The following is a 14,765-nucleotide window of genomic DNA, read 5'->3' as shown; positions in this document are numbered from 1 at the left end:
ATATAAAGCATTATATAAATGTTATTATGATTACTATGATTATTGCTGTGTTGTTGTTGTTGTTGCCAAGGATCTCACGATCTTTTACCCACATCCACATGCTTCACGATCCAATGGTACTGACCTTGCTGTTACGTTTCACACACAATACTCCATCTTCCTATGCTCTATACTTTCACTGGCTGTCCTCCATACCAAGAAAGCTCTCATTCCTTGACTCCACTTCCTAGCTTATCTTCTTCCCTTCAAGACTCAGCTCCAATTCTACTCTTTACAAGAGATCTCTCTTGAGACTTCTTCCTCCCCCATCACAATTTCACTTCACCTGAAATTATCTCCAATTTACACTGTATATGTCTTACATGTACATAGTTGTTTGTAGGATGTGAGTTCCTTGAAGACAAGGGCTGTTTTTGTCTTTCTTTATATCCCCAGTCCTTAGAACAATGTCTGGCAGACAGCCAGCACTTAAATGCTTTTTGATGTGACTTGATTTACTTTTTTGGGGACTCATATGTATCATCATAAAAGAGTAAAGGTCCATGTATCAAATGAGTGGTTGAGATTGATCACCAATGTTATAGGAGTTTAGTAAGGGGAGGAGCTTACTCAGGGAAGGCCTCAAGGACAAGGTGATGCCTGAGCAGGGCCATAAGGAATGAGTGGAATGTGAATAGGTAGAGAAGAGGAAGGAGAATGATTTCATATAGAACCACTAATTCATTATTGGGGTTTCTAAAAACAGTAACGATTCAGCATGGATTCAGAATTTCTGATTTAAGACTTATAATGGTCCATTTACTATTACCTAATTCCTATCCCTAAGAAGAGCAATTTTCCAGGCAACATTCAAGTTGGCCAGTATTTACAGAAGGACCAGGACAGATATGGCAGATATCATGGTTAAGTGGAGGTCTTACGAGCATGATTTAAAAATTAACATCAAATTATATTACAAATGATAACCGATGAAGGGAAGAAAAAACTTTGAGAACTAAGGTCAACCTACCACTCATTGCTGGATGAAGCCATGAATTCGCAGCAAGGACTTCATCTTAGTTGAGAGTTCACACACACAGATATACACACATATGTGTGTGTGTGTGTGTGTGTGTGTGTGTGTGTGTGTGTGTGGGTGTGGGTGTGGGTGTGTGTTTCTATCAATAGCTGAGTACTTCAAGTAACTTTCTACCTTAGAAGAGAGTTAGGGAATTCTGAACTGTGCAATCCCAAATGCAGTCAGAGCTTAAGAGGCCACCAGATGCACATCTTTATTTAGGCCAGAGCAAGCATTTTCTTTGTCAATTTGTAGCTGATAGGACAATGATAAATGGAACTCTGGCATTCTCAGTTTGACAATGAGTTGAGGCAGCACTGCCTTGTGCTATAAATTAGTGTCAAGAGTCAGGATGTTAATCATAGGGACCTCCAAACATAGGTGGCATAAATAGCATGTTTCTTTAAAAACTCTATAGTGACTCATTCCTTTTAAATAAACTTCTCTCTGCTATTTAAGTGAATTGTATGACTGACTTGGAGGGTTTTTCTTCCATCCAATTTAGGATAGGTCTATTTGGCTTTGTAGACAACACTGAAATAGGTTGAGCTCCAAACCAATTTGCTCTGGTGTACCATAGAAGAGGAGAGAAGAGGAGAGGAGAGGGGAGGAGAAGAGAGGAAAGAAGAAGAGAGAAAGAGAGGGAAGGAAAGGGGAGGAGAAGAGAGGAGAGGAGGTCAAGAGGAGAGGAAAGGAGAGAAGAGGGGAGAGTTGGAGAGGGGAGGGAAGAGAGGGGGGAGAGGGAAAGAGAGAGAAGGAGGGAGGGAGAAAGAGAGAGGGGAGGAGATTCTCTCTCTGTCTTAGGAAAGGAATTAGACTTATTTTGGACCCCTTTCCAGCCAAAGAGGAAAATCATTTTCCAGTATCAGCACCTGATATGAATATTTTCACCACTGATATGCCAGATATGAAGGGGGCATGAAACAGATAGAATCTTCACAGATAGCCATAGGCTATGCTCTCTTTTAGGATCTTCCAGTCTGTGGCACACATTGGGTACGTGGTGGCACGATTGCATGAAGTGATCTTTTATCTAGTGGAGTATTAAATTTAGTTAGAGTCAGGAAGAGCTGGATTTGAATCTTGTCTTTGACCCTTGTTAGCTGTGTAACCATGGGCAAGTCACTCAACATTCCTCAGTTCCGTCTTCTGTAAAATGAGGATACTAACACATGTATTATCTACCTCTCTCAGACTTACATGAGTTAGATAATATGTGTAAAACACACTAACTTAGAGTGAGTCAAGGTACAGTAGAGAGATGTATTTGGGGGTTAGAGTATCTGGGTTTAAATCTTGGCTCTCATATTATTTGTGTGACTTGAGAGATCATTTAACCTCTATTCATTCTCTGGGGTTAGAATTGATGGCATTGAAGGTACCTTTCATCTCTAAGTCTGTGATGATCTTCATTTCCTATTCTTCCCCAGTTCTTCTTCCTCCTCCACTGCTTCCATCAATAACTGTCTATATCAATTTGCATTTACAACCCTGGGTTTCTTTCTACCCAAATGGATCAGAAAATTTGACTGTGTATATTGTATGCAAGTTGCTTAACACATGGTGTAGCAGAAGAATCGCTGAACTTTATATTAGAAGTACATTATATTCAATTGTACCCCATGAGTTCTATGTGTCCCCTGTATTATATAAGGCAGTTACATTCTTGAACACTAATATATTTTGATGATAAAAATGGTGTAGATGTCAGACAAATTACTTCACCTCTCAAGGATTAAGTTTCATCCCTTATTAAATGGGATGAAATAGTCATGCCTAACTAGATGACCAGGTTCTTGAAAGGATCAAATTAAATCATAGCTATGAAATTCCTTTGTAACTACAAAGCACTATTTCAATATAAGATATAATTATGATTGTCAGGAAAATCATACTAAATTTCCCAAGGAATACATATGCTAGAAGTTTTGGACATTTTTCATCACAAACCTTAAACAAAGGTGCATATAGGAGATCCTTTAGGGAAGCATTTATTTACCTGGAAAGGGAAACTTCTTTTGGTGAGATGAGAAAACTACACTATTCATGGCCATACAGTAGTATATTCTGCTAAAATGGCAGATGAACTTAGAACCTGGGCTTCAAGAAAAAAATTCTAAACCTTGCCTAGCGTAGCACGGGCACATCCATCTACCCTGTTGAAGAAAGAACCACTTGGAAAATGTTCATCCAAATGAGATTCCTGTAACCAAATGTACTGATTGATACAAATACAATCACCCAGAACTACATGTCATTACAGGAAAAATAAGTGAAATTATAGTACCTGAAAAGCATTTATTAAGTACTAGACACTGCACTGAGAGCTGGAACATCCTAAATGTTTAATAATTACATGCATGTTGAATCAACTGACTTACTGACTAATAATGGGGGGGGGCCCTGAAAGTAGCATTTTTTCCAGCATCACCAGTGACTTTTCCTACCCTCTTCCCTAGAAGTGAATTAGATGAAAATAGTAAAGTAGCTATTGGAAAGGAATATTAATCATTTACAGAAAGCACTATGGATAGAGTCAATGAGTTCAGTTCTGTAATAATACAAACTCACCTATCTGTATGCACTTTAAGGTTTACAAAGTACTTTCCTCACAATAACCCTGTGAAGTAGGTAGCACAAATCTATCATATATCTATTTATCTAGCATTCACTTATTTATAAATTATGTCTATACATGCATATACATACATACATATATACATACATATGCATATGTATGGATTTAACCTAGATCTCTCTGATTGATTTAATTTGATCAATTTGAGAAATTCATATTAGGCAATTACCTACTCTAATTCATACCTTTTCAGCTCATAGTTACTAGGATGAAAGAAGGGGGCACTGAGAGCAATTATTGTCCCCATTTTACAGATGGGGAAAAGCAACTGAAAGTTCCTTCAAATTCTAAATCTATGATTCTCAGTACAGATTGAGTGTCAGAGATGGAATTCAAAGCCAAAATTCTGCCTATTATAGCCTCATCATCAGTTTTACTACACCACAACTCCAGAATCATTTGAGGAAAGGGAATGCTTGCATCTTTCTCAGCAATGGTTTAATTTTTTCAGCAATCACCATCACCACTAGGGGGCAGTGGTATATACTTGAAGATAGGTGAAACCAAACTATCACTGTCACTAGCTTCCCACGTGCTTCACAATAGATATAGACCCAGTTTCCTGGCGGGGTTCATTGACCACCTTCCGATAGTGTCGGGGGCATCAGATACAAAAACATCAAGCTCCTGTAACTCCCAGAAGCCTAAAATGAAGGGCTGGTGTGGTGAACAGCAGCAGCAGCAGCGGGAAACTGCAGGATGGTAAGAATGGACCAGGGGAGACCAGTAGAGGTCAAGCTGTCAGTCAACAGAATTTATGGAACATCTACTCTGTGGAGGATTCTACAAGGCTCACGATAAGAATTTAGCCACAGAAACAGCAGACAAAGTCTCTGCCCTGAAGGAGCTTCTAATCTAGTTGAAAAGCATACAATTTAGAATTCAGGGGGTCTTAACCTGGGGACTGTGAATTATACATATACATATGCATATGCATATACATACATATATGCACATGTGCATATACATGCATATATCTGTGAACTATATGTATGTATATATGTACATTCACACATCCCAGGTTGTGTGTATATGTGCATATATGTTTGTGTGTATGTATGCATGTATGTATTTTGATATAATTGGCTTCTTTTTAAAAATTCCTACCCATTTTATTTTATACTTTAAAAAATAATTCTGAGGAGTCCTTAGTACTTCACCAGACTGCCAAAAGAATCTATGACACAAAAAATGTTAGGAATCTGTGATAGATGGAAAGAGACATGGAAAATGAGGGAAGAGCCCACGAGTAACAGAGACAAAGATAGAGAGAAGCAGTGTAAGCAAGCCAAGAATGGTATGCAGCATGTGAAAACTCCAAGTCCTGTAAGTCCTTAGTCATTGTCATCCCTAAGTACAAAGACCTCTATATCTCATTTCATTCAATCTATGTAATATGGCAGTCATTATTAATGGAACCAGTTAGAATAATGGGGATTTTCATGCAGAGAAAGTAAAATAGAAAATGCCGGATTGCAACAAGATTATTCAGAATTTTTCTTCCAAATTAGTTTGTCTTCTTTTGCAAACACACACACACACACACACACACACACACACACACACACCCTTAAGTATGGTAGGACTAGATATATTCTGCTATGGAGACCACTACTCCCCAACGTCCAACCCCCTGGAGACTGTTTGGCTGCCCTGAATTTTTCACCTAAGCATTGAAGATGATTCAAGGTATTTTCATCATTTCACTGCTATTCGTTAATTAGTAGGCATTAATATCTAAAGGGGAATACCACTTGGGGTTGAAATTCTGATACTTGACCAAGTGATATGTGTTTAATTTCATTGTTCATGGCCCTTGGCCAGAAGGAAGGATGAGTTGCCTGGGTAGTGCGGTAGATTATACACTCAGGCTGATTCGTATCATGAACCATCCAGCTGTTCAAGGATATTTTCCCAACCAACTCAGTTTCCTAGCCAAGGACTGTGAAGAAGAAAGTGAACTAGACATATAGGTGTGAGCCTGGGTGCTAGGATCAGGTAGAAGAGAAGACATCACAAGTTCAGCCAGGCCCTTATTCTCTCTCCTTTTTTTTTGGTGATGTTTTCCTCTGTTTCTTCCCTATCCCAGCTTGTGAGTCAGTACCATCGCACTCCCCCTGTATAATTTTGACTCTAACTTCCTTCCAGCCCCTCTGTCCTTGACTTAGCAACTGAACTGTGTTCTGTTTTCCTGGTCTCATTTCCTATTTGGTCATCTGCTTTACCCCACATCCTGACTTCCTTGCTTACAATCTTGGCTTGGTAACCTGACCCCAATCCTGGTTATACCCAACCACAAGTGGCTCGACAGGAAAGCATCTAGTCTCTTCTACTGCCACCTTTTAAAAACGCAAAGTGGAAATAGTAATGCCCTAACTAGGATGGCCTTAGCTCTTCCCTTGTTTACCTCAGGGTCTCTCCAGATGAGCCCCTCCTTTTCCACAGGTTGACCAGGCTGCTTGACCGGCTGGCAGCTGAGGATGACTTCCCATCTCCTACATGCATCCGCACCACTGTAGATGTTGTGAAGGCGCTTCTCACATTTCTCTCTGGCTTGGCCAGAATGATGTACACCTTCGGCACAAACATGCAGCCCAGGGCCACAGTGGCACTGAGGCTAACCGAGAAACACATGGTGATGATTTTGTAGTTGCTTCCAAAATAGATGGGCACAAAAGCCAGCCATATGATGCAAGTGGTGTACATTGTGAAAGCAATGTACTTGGCCTCATTGAAATTAGCTGGAACATTTCTGGTCTTGAATGCATAAAAGGTACAGCTTAAAATTAATAATCCATTATAGCCAAGGGGAGTTACGACGCCCAGGTTGGTGGTATTGCAGATCAAGTAGACTTCCCGAATACTTGGGTAGTCATGCATTATGTCAGGAGGCTCCATTATGAAAAGGGCAACAATTATGCCAAGCTGGATGCAAATTAAGATGAATGCAATGACCAGCTGGGCACAGGCACTCATGAACCTTGGCTTCTTGGTACAGATCTTCTTCTTGCTACCAGCCAGAATTCTGGCGATGCGATTGGTTTTGGTGACCAGTGCAGAGTAACTCATGGCTGGAGAGAGGCCAATGCCTATTCTCTGCAGGTAGCAATAAATCTGCTTAGGCTTCGCGATGAGACAGAAGGTACACAAGTAACCCAAGCAGATGCCGGCCAGAATAATATAGCAGAGTTCCCGGCTAGAGGATTTGACAACTGGAGTGTCGCGGTACATGATGAAGATTGCTGTGACAAACAGGGTTGCCAGCAGTCCCAGGCAGGAAAACACCACAGCTGCAATTGGCTCTGGATCACCCCATCTCAGATACTGGACTGGGATCAGATCACAACCTGTGGAAAGACAGACCCACAGTGAGAAGGAACAAGAGAGAGGGGACTGACCTGGCTCACATTTTCTTGTATTACTACTATTTTGCCTTTGGAAGGAAGCTTTAAGCTTTTAGCTTAGAGATCTTTAATGTCTTTCCATGAATCAGAGACCAGGATAGGGACTGGACCTGGGATTTCACTGATAGAGGAAATACTCAGATGTGAAAAGTCCCTTTATCAGTTCAGGTCTCCACCTTCTGTAATCTTGGAGACCCATCTAGAACACTGAGAATTTAAGTGACTTGTCCAAGGTTATACAACCAGCATGTGTTACAGGCGGGTCTTAAAATCAGGTCTTTCTCCCTTTGAGGCCAGTTCTTTATTCACTATGCCGTACTACCTCTCAATTCATTTTTAACGTAGGTAAAATGGGAAATATTGCATACTTTAGAGAATTTCATTCAATATAGGTTTTTAAAAAATTACTTTATTTTTAATTTATGAAATAAAAGAAGCATTTCCATAACATAGTAGAATAAATTAAAAAAAGATGATTGCACATGAAATTACAAATCTATTACGTACAACTTGCTATTCCCTTTAGATATATAATAAAGTTATGTAAATTTCTTTTTTTCCTTTTTTTTTCTTCCTATATTTGACAAGTGAAAAGACTCAGGTTTTTGGAATAAGAATTCATTATTTGGTAAAAACTGTTGTGAAAATTGGAAAGCAATCTGGCAGAAATTGGGCATAGACCAATATCTTGTACCATTTACCAAGATAAGGTCAAAATGTTTATATGACCTAAATATAGAGATATTACAAGAACATTTGAAGAACATGGAACGCATTATATGTCACACTTATGGATAGGTAAATGATTTACTAATAAATAAGAGATAGAGAGCAGAGTGAGGTATAAAATGAATAATTTTGATTATATTAAATTTCATTCAATATAAACAAGTATCTAGTATAACTATGAGTACGTAGGCATGTGTACACTAAGATAAAAACCAGCGGACACAGGTTAGCTACATACTTAAAGTCAGCTACTGAAATATGTGCCGTGTTATATGTTTTGGGCTCACTTTTACATATTCAGATTGAATTTAAAATATTTTATTTGATTAAGGTCCTAAAAATTCTCTCTCATCATATATCCTAAAGTATTATTATGAATAATAATATTTAGATTATAAATACATTTAATTTTCTTAATGCACAGGACTGATCTTCTCACTCCTCAAGCCCAAACTTTTTCATGACTCCTAATTCTTATGTGGAATGGCACGTCTAAGATCTGATTCAGCTCTACCTTTCCCTGCCTTCTCTGGCTAGTAACTATATAGTTGGTTCCAGGAACCACAATCTGCAACCTCATTCTGGGAGATTCCTATGAAGTTCTGACTGCTCTTTTTCACTTTAAATAGAAGTAAAATTGGGAATATGGTTGCCCTAGAAGTATTCCTTTAAATGTCCACAATAGGTTTTTTTTTTATAAAAGAATCCAGTCATGTTTTGTATGATATAAAAATCCTTTCATTACCACTCTATCCCAACCCCTCCCTCCCCCCAAGAGAAGCAACTATTAAGGTTTTTTTTTAAACTTCATAATACTAGACTGTGTGAGCTATTATTTTTCTCAACTTTTTGAAAATCTTCAACTCATCTTTATGACTAAATCTTAATTATCCTCTAATTGGATATAATTAGTCATTAATGTCCACATTTTACATATGTTATCACCAGTCTTTTAGGCTGGAAATATTTCAGAATTCTTTGCCTCATGTCTATTATAATCACGAATGAACATAACGAAAAAATTCTTTGGCTATGTTTATCTTATGTTCCCTACATAATAAATGTACTTGTGGTAGGTGTCAGGCAGGTCTATATTCAAGTACTGCCTTTGACACTTACTAACTCTATGACCATGAGCAACTCCCTTCACTTCTGAGTGCCCAGAATCTAGGTGACAGGATTTTTCTGGGTCTGAATTAGTGCAATAAGTTTCCACATAGGGAGTTGCCTTCACTGATGAAATCACAGTTACAGATTATAAAATGATAAATTTTTTTGACAAGTATAATACAACTTAAAGGAAGCTTTCAGGAATAAATCACACCTTCTGTCATTATAAGATCAAAGACTTAGAGCTGGGAAGTCAGAGGCTGTCCTGTCTGACCTCCTAATTTATAGAGTAGGAAATCAGGGACACAGAGATTAAATAGCTTGTCTAAAATTGCCCAGATAGTTCAACACAGAGCTGGGATTTGAACTCAGACCCTCAGGCTCCTAATTTAGCATTATTTCCTCTGCATTATACTGCCTTTATAACATATGTGACCTGGCTTATATCACAAATGATTAATCATCAGCCATTGAGAGCAGAATTTGCTGACATTAAAATACGCATGGGTTAGTTAGGTGGTGCAGTGGATAGAGTATTGATCCTGGAGTCAGGAGGACCCAAGTTCAAATCCACACTCAGAAACATACTAGCTGTGGTACCCTGGGAAAGTCACTTAACCCTACTTGCCTCAGTTTCCTCATCTTTAAAATGAGCTGGGGAAGGAAATGGCAAACCATTCCAATATCTTTGTTGAGAAAACACCAAATGGGGTTATGACTGAACAACAAAAACCACATATGGTAATCAAAAATAAGGTCTTAAAAGCCCCCTTTGTTTTCACCTCCTTCTCATCCTTTTCTCTGGGCCCTGTTGCACCTTGCACAGCTGCTTATTTTGCTTTCCCTACTCAAAGTTCTGAATATAGTTAAATCTAGAATCCAATGATTGTGGTTTTTTCAAAGTCATCCCTTTATGGATCTATGTACCTACCCCAACCATGCTCTTTGTGACATTTCTGGAATTCTTTTTTTTCTTCTAATTGCATTTTCATTGGAGACTTTTCAATAATATTTTTATCCGCTAAGATTATTTCATTTTTTTTTCAAAATAGGTGAAAGTAATTTGAAGTCAAGTCTCATGGATAAGGTAAGGCATCTTTTGCTTAAAAAACAAGGTACCATATAAGTGGATGAGTGGAAATAATTCTCGAAGAGAGTTCTAGAAATGGGGTCAACTTTTTTGGGGGGTATGCATGCAAACTAAATATACAAAATCTCTAGTTTGTAGGATGACACTTACATATGAGTTGTGGTACATTTGAATAACAAATCACTCTCATTACTAACTTCACATTTCGGTTTTTTTTGTGCTGTGGGGAAAACAAAAGCATTCTGCACAAAAAAGTTGAAGAAGAAGTGGTTTCATGGAAAGACAACATAGATGAGAGTCAAAAGTCTTGTACTCTAGTTCTGGCTCTAGCACTAATTCATCGTTTAGCACTAACATCTAGTATCTAGCAATCTAGCACTAATTCATGAGTTGTGACCCTTGGGGATGTTGTCAGGACTGAACTTTGTGCCTCAATTTCCCCATTTGTAAATGGAGATTGTCATAACAATGAAACCTTATGTTTAAATAGCACTTTATACTTTTCCCAAAACACCTTTGCCATCATTACATCATTAGTTTCTCACAACAAATTTTTGAAGTAGATGGGACTACCCAAAGGGCTCATTCCCAGGATTATCAGACTAGATGACCCCTAAGGTACCACTCACTTCTAAGATTCTTTAGATAAAATGGGTCAACAAAAAGAAAAGCTATTTTATATTGCTTTGAAATTGATGTATTAGCATATATACTTTAAGTAAACACTACAAGGTAGTATAATGATGATTAAAACATTACCAAGGCCTTTACATGGGCTTTTAAAAATAAATCACTTTTTATTGGGGAATCCTAGCTGTTGGCCAATCTGTGGTTGGCCTGTATAAAACATTACATAAATGGGAATTTTTCTAGGACTCTCAAGGCAATAGTTAGTTGCTGTGGTGTCTTCTAGACCCTGGATTCTGTTCTTTCTAATATTCCCTGGATTAGTTCGACATTTCTCCTAGCAGCTGGTAATTAACACTTGCCACAATAGTTGAGATTCTGTTTCATTTGAGTGACATTTAGCCTACATCTATGCAAGACAGCTCAAGCACTTTACTTTTAGGAAAGACTCTTAGGACTATTAGTTTCTGAGTGAGGCTATTTACTCTTATTCAGCACACAGTTCTAACACTGCTTGGTTCTCTAGTTCCTGAAGCCCAGAGCAAATTAGACTATGAAAGGAAAGTTGGTAGGGACAGTTATACTGACAGCAGGGACAAGTGCCAGGTGACAGCCTGACAGCAGGAAAGAAAATACAAAAACTCTAAAAAACAGAGAAAAATATTCAAATAGCAGAGTGGTCTGGGGGTTATTTAATGTAAGATCAAACAGGTTGATCCAACTTTCTAGCCCTGAAGGCATTACTATAACACAGCCTTAAGAGTACATTCACCATGCTATATTTAAAATCAGTTAAAATTGCATTTTCAAAACATTTCCAACGAACTGTTAAGATAGAAAGAGTTCACAAATTGACAAAATCATAAGCTTTCTGGGAAAAAAATAAAAACAACTTGGCTATTTGGGATGACTTATTCACTGAGTGTTATAAATACTGGAGTTTAATCGTATTTCTGTGTTGTGACCATATGCGTTTTTTTCATCACTCTTTTGTTTCTAGAGCAGGGAATGTTATAATGGCTATTGCTATCAACAAACCTTTACTGAGCACATAACATCAGTAGAACACATAGTAGCACTTAATACATGCTTATTGACTCCATTTATGGGTTAATACTGACAATCCTTTCAGATTATTTGAACCCCAATAAGATCCAAAGTCTGAAACTAATCAACCAAACTCCTTTACTTTTCTCTAAAAATGTTCTTTCCTGTGTCAGCAACTTCAAAGACCAGATAAGGTTCACAAGGAGTATTTTTCCTTTTTGTAACCACGAAATGACAGACCAGAATAGTGGGACTTCTCTTATCTTGATATACTAGGGGCATATGCATATACTGGAGAAACACAGACATCTTGGGATCATAATTTCTAACTGACACTACTTTGTCAATTGTCTTCTCTTACTGTATTTACGACTTATTCAACTAAGAAACCTCCTTTCTCATATTATGGAGACCATAAATTGGCGTTGGGATTGTTTTAAAGTGTATTTAAATCTCATTCTTTTATCACTCCATGATCATGTATCTGCTAGCTTTAAGGGAATAAATAATATAAATATATTTATCACCTAGCCTATTTGCCCTCTTTAACCAAACTTTCTGGTTGACAATACATATGAGGGAGATGTAGTATGTAGTTTAATTCTGTCTTTCAACGGATTTGCAATATAGGTGAACAAATAGACCACAGAATTATAAATTTTGAAGGGACTTTAGAGTTCTAATCCATTTTCCAGATGTGGAAACTGAGACTCAGAGAATTGAAGTGATTTACTCAATGGTAGATTGTAGTTTGGTGGCAGAGATAGGATTAGTTACTTTGAAAGATACATAGATATGTTACAATGTAACATATATGCAAAGTACCAAATGAATGGTTCATAGGGGTGGGGAACCTGCAGCCTTGAGGCCACATGCAGCCCTCTAGGTCCTCAAGTGCAGCCCTTTGCATGTGGCCTTAAGGCTGCAAGTTCCCCACCCCTGGTTCAGGGTGCTTGGAGGAAGGATTGCTGCCTGAGGTCTGGGTAAGTTATATGGAAGATTATTGGATTTACAGCTCAAAGGACCCTTAAAATAATCTAGTCCGACTTCTTCATTTTATAGAAGAGGAAACTGAGGATAGTAGAAGTCAAGGATATGTCCAAGGTCATACATGTAACAGCTGAAGGTGGATTTGAATTCAATTCCTCTGATTCCACATTCTTTCCATGGATCAGTGTTGCCTCTCCTATTTCAATCCTACATAATCAGAGTGCAGCAAAAAGAGGATCCCCAGCTTTTCAGGGAAAGTCTTTGAGGCTGCAAGGCTCCTAGAACTCCTTCTTTTCCCTTTTCCTCAATATCACCTGGCATTTTATTTCTATCGTGTCTTTCTCTCTTTTTATGCTTGAGATTTGGTAGCTGGCCTCATGATCGGCTGCCTCCAGATCTTCAGTACCTCTACCCTAGGCGATGCCACGCCCTCCATGGGGGTACAGGGAATTCTCAATTGCTCAGGCATTTGATTGCCCAGTTTGTGGATTATTCAGGCCCTCCCATCTATCTGCCAAACACCAATCTCTTCACAGGTGAGACAACATTAGGGAAAGTTACTGGCACAGTTGGCAACTCAGTAACACCGATAAAAGCTTCCATATGACAGCCTATATCACTAGCACAGCTCAGTGGTGCACTGGATAGAACACTGGGCTTGGAATCAGAAAGACTCATCTTCCTGAGTTCAAATCCAGCCTCTGACACTTATTAACTAGTGTGACCCTGGGCAAGTCACTTAACCCAGTTTGCCTCAGTCTCCTTATCTGTAAAATGAGCTAGAGGAAAGAAATGGCAAACCACATCAGTATCATTGCCAAGAAAATCCCAGAATGGAGTCGCAAAGTTGGACACAACTTAGCAATGATTTTAGGAAATTTTTCTTTGTGTTGTTATCATATATGGTTAAAGGGAGGACTTTTTTGAGGAGGGCAGGTTGTATTTCATGTACACTCATATATATGGCTGTTATGTCTGTGCATATTTTCTGAGCATGTATGTAGGGTGTCTCTCCAGAACTGTCTAGTCTGATGTCTTCACACCTCCTAATCCTTATAGGGTCATTGCTTTAGAATTGGAAGGGACTTTAGAGACCATAGAATCCATTCTCTTCATTTGAAATAGGAGACTGAGGTCCTAAGAGTCAAGTGACTGGTCGAAGCCACAAAAGTCATAAGAAGCAGAAGTAGAATTTGAACCCAGGTCTTCACCTGCAGGGCAAATGATCTTTCTACTAAACATAGTGTTCTATGTTTCCTCTTATCTTTTCAGATTCTAAGTTTCTGAGTTCCTCAGACAATTACCCTGCACCTAATTCAGTTATCTACTTGAGGAATGAGGCAAGGCTGGGGCTGCAGGATTATGGAGTGAAGAGCTGGAGGAAATTGTGGAGCAAGATGCGGTATTGACTCCTGGGGACAGATGTTCCCATGTCTAATAGACACCTGGGGATAGAAAGGGGCAGGTAGGTAGTGCAGTGAATAGAGTGCCAGGCCTGGAGTCAGGAAGCTTCCTCTTCCTGAGCTCAAATCTGGCCACAGAAACTTACTAGCTGTGTGACCTTGAGCAAGTCACTTAACCCTGTTAGCGTCAGTTTCCTTATCTGTAAAATGAGCTGGAGAAGGTTATAGCAAACCACTCCACTATCTCTGCCAAGAAAACCCTCGATGGGGTCATGAAGAGTTAGGCGAAACTGAAAAATGGCTGAAATGTACAGAAAAGCACAAAGCCTTTTGGGGAAACCAAAATTCCCCTTTCTAATTTTATTTATCAGTAGATTTCAATCCGTGTATCCTACTTTGTCACAGATACAAAAAAGTTGAGGGTAAGCTAGATTTAGGGAGAATGTGAATGAGAAGGGAATGAGAAAAGAAGTTAAAGCTGGTGGGGATATTTATGTTTATTTTTCCCCAGTGACAAACTAATAATATAACTATGGATTGTGTGCTGCTTAGAATGGCTTTAACAATACTTTTTGATTAGAATGAAAGCACCTTAATCTCACTGAAGGGAAGATACAATATAAAAAGAGAATGAAAACAAATAGACAGTAATCACTTATAGGCTTATCAG

General features: G+C 38.6%; 1 protein-coding gene across 1 annotated transcript in view; it reads right to left on the bottom strand.

Moving 5' to 3' along the window:
* The window catches only part of GRM5 (glutamate metabotropic receptor 5), a 226,464-nt gene that overhangs the window by 76,169 nt on the left and 135,530 nt on the right, over nt 1-14,765 (bottom strand). Inside the window, exon 6 of the mRNA XM_036743916.1 lies at nt 6,103-7,042. Coding sequence (XP_036599811.1) covers nt 6,103-7,042 — 940 coding nt within the window. The remainder of the gene's footprint in view (nt 1-6,102; nt 7,043-14,765) is intronic.

This window comes from Trichosurus vulpecula, chromosome 2, assembly GCF_011100635.1.
Source record: "Trichosurus vulpecula isolate mTriVul1 chromosome 2, mTriVul1.pri, whole genome shotgun sequence".
Taxonomy (NCBI): domain Eukaryota; kingdom Metazoa; phylum Chordata; class Mammalia; order Diprotodontia; family Phalangeridae; genus Trichosurus; species Trichosurus vulpecula.
This window is presented reverse-complemented; position numbering and strand designations above follow the sequence as displayed.